Source organism: Ceratina calcarata, unplaced genomic scaffold, assembly GCF_001652005.2.
Source record: "Ceratina calcarata isolate Rehan_Ccalc_2016 unplaced genomic scaffold, ASM165200v1 scaffold1231, whole genome shotgun sequence".
In the NCBI taxonomy this organism is placed as follows: domain Eukaryota; kingdom Metazoa; phylum Arthropoda; class Insecta; order Hymenoptera; family Apidae; genus Ceratina; species Ceratina calcarata.
The window spans coordinates 522-8198 of NW_017133309.1; the positions used below are offsets into that span (position 1 = coordinate 522).

General features: G+C 44.5%; 1 protein-coding gene across 1 annotated transcript; it reads right to left on the reverse strand.

Annotated features, from left to right (window-relative positions):
• Positions 1-523: 523 nt before the first annotated feature.
• On the reverse strand, positions 524-6471 carry LOC108626877 (titin-like). Its single transcript, XM_018027810.2, has 6 exons — positions 5559-6471; positions 4513-4914; positions 3482-4296; positions 3305-3400; positions 1764-3188; positions 524-1429 (listed from the first exon to the last, which is right to left on the reverse strand). Exons 1-6 carry the CDS (start codon positions 6469-6471, stop codon positions 524-526), a joined length of 4557 nt encoding a protein of 1518 aa, XP_017883299.2.
• Positions 6472-7677: the final 1206 nt, after the last annotated feature.

A 7677-nucleotide genomic window follows, 5' to 3' on the forward strand; every position in this document is an offset into this window, starting at 1 on the left:
AACCGATCGTGCATTGTTGAGAATTACATACAGTTTCCTTTTGTCGTCTACGAGTCTCCACTTCCTCGTTCAATCGGAAGTCTTATTTCCTTTAAATACAGGATTTCGTCGAACCTTTTGATTTTCATGACTCTAATAATTCGATCAGTATTTCTTCAAATAGAAATTAATCGTACGAAGTATAGTTCTTCTTTACGAATTTCGCACGAGTCAGTAGATTTCCAAGCATTAAACCAGAGAGAGGGCTTTCTCAGGAAATTCTATCCGGACGTCAGAAGTATACGTAAAACAGCACGAGACTACTTTCCTTACGAGGCACCGATACATGAAAAACCGATAAGGAGACACACGTGTAGAAGTTTCCGACTCCCGACGGACATAAATTCATTGAAAAACAGCGGATGATGCATGCGGTTTCGGACGGTATCTGAAACTTTTCACCGGCTCGTATATAAGATAAGGGGAACATGTAAGTTCCCAAGCGATAAGGCGTTGTAACGTTTGTTCGAGGATATCAACAGGATCAATCAGGATCACCGCAAGCACAGTGCACTCGCTTGAACTTGCCGGGTTTACCGGGTACTTCTATCATACCGCTGCAAGCACATCCAGCGGAGTCAATCACTTCTTCTCTAATTTTATCCTCACACTTTTTCGACTTTTGTTCCTTCGCTTTGGCCCTGGCAATTTTCGCCATGCAACTCTGATCGATTTTTTTCCCTTTTTCCTTCCGAGACTGAGACTTGACAAGCTCGTGGATGGAGGCACCGGTTTTCTGATCCTTTTTTGGCTTATGCGATCGCTCCTTTAAAGGATCGTGAGATCTGAGAGTCTCCTGCAGTTTCTGCAGTTTGCAATCAGCGCAGGTGCAGTCGATTGTCATGACTGGATCTCTACTCGGAGTTGCGAATTTTCTTGACGATTTTTTTGAAGGGCTTTTGAACATGGAAGGTGGCTGTGACGGAGATCTGGACATCGCTTTGCCACATTGACAACAGTTGCACTTGCCGTCTTCAGAGTCTCCGGGCTTCCTATCAGGCTTTCCATAGTAAGTTGATCTGATTTCTTGTTCAGGGCCTCTCATAGAGGCTTCGGGTTTCAGAGCGTGCAAGATTGCGGCGAGGGAGTCCGGGGCTGGAGTGCTTGTTCTCATTTGGAAGGACGTGGTCACGTGCGAGTGAGCACTCTCTGTGTACGTCATTGCCGTTGGCTGTTGTTCACGTAATGGTTTAGCGAAGGCTAGTAACCGTTGCACGGTCTCGGAGTCAGGGTCCACTACTTTAGTTATGGTCGTTACTGGTGGCTGAACGTGTCTGGTTATTCTGGGGCTAGTCTGTGTATCGACGTCGACTACCGTTTGCGTGACCACTTGGACTGTTTCGATTCTCGTTATCTCCGTTTGCGTGATCTCCATTTTTGTTATGGGAGGCTGATGATAAAGGTTTAGGTGTAACTTTGATTTAATTAAATTGATTAAAAAATGTTTGGATTTTTAATCTGACGGTGATTATAAAAGTTGTAACTTTAATTCAATTAAATCGATTGAGAAATACTTCGATTTTTAATCTGATGCACAGGGGAAGCAATGGATGTTTGGAATTTTAATTGGATGGTTTGGTATTAAAAGAAATTAAGTTGATGAATTAATTTTTTACAGATTTGGGAAATTGGAAATGATTTAGAAAAATTTGATGTAGGATTATTGTGTGGATTAGATATTTGGATATACTAACAACGGGGGGAATGCAAAGGCAAGGTATCACTATTTCTTCCTCTTCTTCTGGAGGTATTTCTGGTACCTCTGGAGGCACTTCGGGCACTTCTGGAGGCATTTCTTCGACTGGTATTTCTGGAGGCACTTCTGGAGGCATTTCCTCGACTGGTACCTCTGGAGGCACTTCCTCGACTGGTACCTCAACTGGTACCTCTTCAGGTGGTAATTCTTCAACTGGGACTTCTTCAGGAGGTAATACTTCGACTGGTACTTCGACCGGAACTTCTTCAGGTGGCAATTCTTCAACTGGCACTTCAGGTGGCAATTCTTCAACTGGTACTTCAGGTGGCAATTCTTCAACTGGTACTTCAGGTGGCTCTTCCACAAGTGGTACCTCTTCAGGAGGCACTACTGCAACATCAACTGGCTCTCCTTCAACATCCACTGGCACTTCCTCTTTCACAGGTATCGCAACCTCTTCTTCTAGTGGAGGTGACGGTGCTTCTACTTCAGGAACTTCTTCCTTCATCTCTTCTGGTAGTACCTCTTCCACTTTTTCTGTTTTCACTTCTACTTCTTCTGGTGGCAATGCTTCCACTTCCTCTGGTAGTTTTGGAATTTCTGTTGGTGGCTTCTCTTCTTCTGTTGGTGCCTTCTCTTCTTCTGTTGGTATTCCTACGACTGCTGGTGCTTCACCTGGTGGTACCCCAGGTGGTGGTGCTTCAGCTGGAGGTGCCGTAGGTGGCGGCGCCTCAGCTGGTGGTGCTGTAGGAGATGGTACCTCAGCTGGAGGTGCTGTGGGTGATGGTGTTACAGCTGGAGGGATTGTAGGAGGTGGTGCCTCAGCTGGAGCCACTGCAGGTGGTGGTGTTACAGCTGGAGGTGCCGTAGGAGATGGTGCCTCAGCTGGAGGTACTGCAGGTGGTGGTGTTACAGCTGGAGGTACTGTAGGCGGTGGTGTTACAGCTGGAGGTGCCTTAGGAGGAACTGGTGCCTCAGCTGGAGCCACTGCAGGTGGTGGTGCTACAGCTGGAGCCATTGCAGGTGGTGGTGCTACAGCTGGAGCCATTGCAGGTGGTGGTGCTACAGCTGGAGGTGCCGTAGGAGATGGTGCCTCAGCTGAAGGTACTGTGGGCGGTGGTGCTGCAGCTGGAGGTGCCTTAGGAGGAGGTGGTGCCTCAGCTGGAGCCACTGCAGGTGGCGGTGTTACAACTGGAGGTGCCGTGGGTGGCGGTGCCTCAACTGGAGCCACTGCAGGTGGTTCCAGTACCTCAGGGGGCTCTTCTGGTTCCACTTTCACATCAGGTTCTGCAACTTTAGCCTCAACTATTTTTTCCTCAACCGACGGTGCGACTGTTACTTCGGCTTCTACAACTTCGGGTTTAGCCTCAACCGCGACTGGCACCTCGGGTTTGGGAATTTCAGACGGTGCAAGGATTTCGCGAGGACTGTCGGCTATTTCTGTCACTTCCGTCTGGAATAGTGATTTGCATTTTTGCGAAATGGAACTCTCTCTATCTCGATTTCTGATTACGCAAAATATAGTAATTCTATCACTTTTGTGTAATGCATGTGTCTGTTTAATTATACAATAGTTTGATCTTCGATACTAACGCCGGTGTAACGAGCCATCTTGACAGCCAGTTCGTCGGCATCCTTCTTCACGACAATGCAATCAGGGCACTCCTGTATTACCAAATACATCGAACAAATCAGAACCCTGTCCCTAACAATTATTTTTATAAGATATTCTATCACGAATCGTACCGCAATGGTAGATCGAATAGTATCAACGTCATCCTGCCAGTCCAACATTTCAGTCCTCGGAACGACCACTGACTCGTCATGAACAACTTCCTCTGAAGGAAATTCAAGACTCGGTTCAGTCGTCACTTCCATTGCCGAGAGATCTTCTCCTTCGTCTACATCACGTTTATGAACTCTCGTCTCGGTGTACGCTGGTGCATCCACGAAATCTTCCATATCAGTAGTATCCTCATAAGTCGTAGTATCGTCCGCAGGTACATCATCTTCCTGATCTCCCACCCCGATTTCCTCTACACTCTTTTCAATCATCATCTCACGTTCCTTCATCATTCCAACCGCTTCCCTCGTTTCTTCCATCTCGTACATTTCTGACCTCACTGTCCTCTCAATCCTCTCCACCCCAGCAGCTTCTTGCTCCAGCTCCAAATCGACCGACACTCCACACTGTTCTAACAACATCTTCGCAGTGACACGTCCCTCCTTCAAAGCCTGCATCTCCTCTTCGGTCAATCCGGTCTCAGTGAATACCAAATCGTTGCAAGCGAAGTCTGCCGCGCAGACTAAGTCATCAGGATATTTGTCCAGTTCTGAAAGTGAGAATCCGAGCTTCTCTAGATAAGCTCTGGCTTCCTGAAGCCTCTCATCCTCATAGGCGAAGTCTTCAGGATGGATGCCCAGTTTCGCGTCGCTCATGTCCATCTTGGCCAGCATATCTCTGTCCATCATCTCTCTCTCTATGCCTACCATCTTGTCTCGCGCATCCGGAGCTGCTCGCAGCGCTTTATCCAACATCTCAGCGAAATCGTCGTCTCTCCCTAACAGGATTTGGGATTAGAGATTAGAATATATTTATTTTTATTTAAATTCGAGTATTCGTAGGATGTATCAGGTGCATTAAGTATTTGTCATCATTCTCTGATGTTTCTGATTTCATTTGAATTAATAAATGGATAAAAATTACGATATGAGAGTAAGACATTATTTGAGGATTTGAATCTGATTAGATTTGTGATGGGAAACATGAGTATTACCTATGAGAGCATCAATCTTGCTCTTGCTCATATATTTCTCTAACTCTCCAGTGCAAAGGCCTAGCCTAGCTCTCAACTGTTCTATCACATCCTCCAGGGCTACAATCCTGTCAGCCATCTGTTGATTCGCAGCCGTTTTCATGTCCAGCTGTTCCTGCAACGCGCTCACAGTGCTGGCCGCGTCTGATTCCAATTTGCACCAGAGTTCATCCGCTTGCTGTAACGTCCTCATGTAAGCCTCCTCGCGGCTCTCGAGATCGGCGATATGCCTTTTGATACAGTACTCGTTCTGCGCGAGCTCTTGGAGCTTGTCCAGGCACACGATGTCCGCCGATTTTATAGAAGCATTGCTGGGCACCTTCTCCAGCCATTTTTTCTTGCACTGTATCACCCCGCACTCGCCTGCACCCAGTTTTCAGGCAAAACTCATTTTTAATGGTTTTTATTTTCTACTTATTTTATTCTCGTGTGAAATTATGAATTATCATTTGTGTGAATTAATGTGTGCCATTTAAATGAAGCAATTTTATTAGACTCGGTCACTAATAGAACAGTGGGATTCGATGGTAGATTCAGACGGACGTTTTCAAGTTCCATTGCGGCAGAGTTATAGTTTCTATTCAAAGACGAGGCGAGTACAAATCATGTCCCATTTCAACTTGGCCGTATCGATTGCGTGCGGCGGGTGGCGGCGTGGCGAGGCTACTGCGTCGGTTTTCAATCGGCGACCTCCCTTTTACCTTTTTTAATTAATGCCAGTCGAAACTGGAACGTGGCTCGCACTCTTAAATAGAAACGCTAATCTCGATAAAACGATACCAGGTTTTATCTACAGCTGATTCCAGTATTTAATTGCATTAAGAAAAGTATTAATTAATTTCATGTTAAAAATAAATTGTCTTTAAGAAAACAAGTTTTTATAACAAAAATCGTGTTAATACTTGTACGAAAAAAATTGATTTTCTTAACTGTTCGATTTCTGAACAGACGTGTTTCGTATTGAATCCAAGTACGAAATTTAATGATCTAACCATAAATGCTCTAACCAGTTTCGCAAGACCCATCGTCTTCTATCTTGGCTGCCTCCTTCAGCCTCTTAGCCTCAATGATCAGCTGTTCGATCTTCAATTTGGTCTCCTCCTGAATCCTCTTAACTTCTTCCAATCTCTTACTCCTTTCTTCCAACAGACTCGTCTTCTCGCTCCACAAAGCCCTGGCCTCCTCCACTCGTTTCTGTGCCTGCTTTCTCTCAGCCTCGATCTCCCTCACCCTGCAGTCGAAGTGTCTGCTGGGAGTGCTGGGACAGTAAACTTCGCCGGCAGCCGGGCCCAGAAACTGTTTCTCCATCACGCGTTTTAAGTTCGGCACACAATTGCCTTGGGACATCCTCCAGATGTTCCAGACCATCACGGCCGGCATCGAACACTCTAACATGTTCAACCGATGCTTCAAGTCGCCCTGCTGCTTCTCCAATTCCTCGTTCTTCATCTCCCTCTTGCCAATTATCTCCCTGAAACGCCTGTGACACTGCCTATAGATCTTAGCTTTCACTCGCTGAGCTCTCTCCCTGCCCAGTTCTTCCAACGACGTCGGTTTCCCATCCAAACTCAGTTCCTCCAATTTTCGGAGCTCCTCTTGACTCCTCGACTTCTCTTCATAGGGATCGGTGACCTCTTCTATCAATTCTTCTACCCCATTTCCACTTATTTTCCCATTGTCAGATTTTATTGATGCTGTTTTGTCACTGTCAGATTTCACTGACGGTGTCTTTCCGTTCTCAGATCTTATGGATGGGCTTCTTTTCCCATTGTCAGACTTTATCGATGGCGTTCTCGTTCCATTGTTAGTTGTTTTTCCATTCTCCAGTGGCAACTGGACTTCGGAAGCTTCAGGGCTTTCTATTTCGGCTGGTTCCTCTTCAGGAATCTCCAGCACAATTTTCTCTGCCTCGTCGTCCATCGTTTAATCTCGTTTCAATGGGTTTGATTTTTTTTAATACAGTCATCTGTTTTTATAGAGGAACTGTTTTATATAATTATTTTTTATATTGATAAATTATGCAACTGTATTTTTTTTTTAATAAATGTGATAGGATATTTAAAATATCAATTACAATTTAATTAATGCAACTCAGTTTTCCATTTCACGGTAGATGAATTTTTAATATTAATGAGAAAGGTTAATTCGTAATTAAACTTTTACACGAGTTTCGTTTTTGCAATCGATGGGAACAATTTTGCATTTACCTAGAAGATGAGATTCTGCGATTTCCCAAGCGAAACATTATTTCGCCGAGGGATAGATTTTAGAAAACCGAACTTCCGGTTGGTTAAGGCCGAGTCACATCTTTTTCTAAAAAAAGAAATAACGTGGAAACGTTGGACCGCTACCAAAACGCGGCCGTCGTTGACGTTTCAGATCACCATCGTCGCCGCCAGTTTTCGCTTCGGATTTATCGGAAATCAACGGATTCAATCCCCGTCTAACACTCCATCAATTTTGCAATTTTCGTTTTGAACGCGGCTGCGAATCGCGTCGACCCGTCCTGTCTATCGATTACCACGATTCGCGCCAAGTACGGCCGGAAATGTTTTTTATATCCGTTATCAACTCGCTGGCGAAATAATAATAAAAGGGACCCAATGGGAGATTCCAATTTTCCTTCAAGCTGATCAAATATAATATTTCACATGTTTTATTATGAACCTTCTCGACTTCCTTTGCACGTTCTGTTATTTCAATAAACAAACTGACTTTTTCAGATTTATGAAATATTTCACATGATTTATTACGATATATATTTTCATTAATCTAGAAAAAGTACGGAATCTCATTTTTGGAATCTTATTCTCTTATTGCCGAATACTATTGGCGGCTAGCATTTACTCGTTGGTAAAGTTCTCCGGTCCATAAATCATTCGCCCGCGCATGGTAATCTGACGCAGACATGAAGGCAGGGAAAACGAAGGACGAAGGGCTGGATTTAATGGGGGGAAAGTTTCCTCGGATTGATGTATCGATCCGAGTAAACACATTAGCGATTTATTTCGCATTTATTCCATGTTATCGGACCACGTCGCCTACATAATTCTACGTATATACCTCGCATCACATTTCCGGTTTTTTTTTTCATAAAAACTGGTAACAGTTTATCATCTATATCAT

What these genes read in the sequence shown, in the direction of transcription:
- LOC108626877 (XM_018027810.2), bottom strand. Translation starts at nt 6,471, where the DNA reads ATGGACGACGAGGCAGAGAAAATTGTGCTGGAGATTCCTGAAGAGGAA. An exon ending in CAAGATTGATGCTCTCATAG is followed by an intron (nt 4,297 to 4,512) that starts GTAATACTCATG and finishes AAATCCTGTTAG; the next exon opens with GGAGAGACGACGATTTCGCT. An exon ending in CAGAAGAAGAGGAAGAAATA is followed by an intron (nt 1,430 to 1,763) that starts GTGATACCTTGC and finishes CTTTATCATCAG; the next exon opens with CCTCCCATAACAAAAATGGA.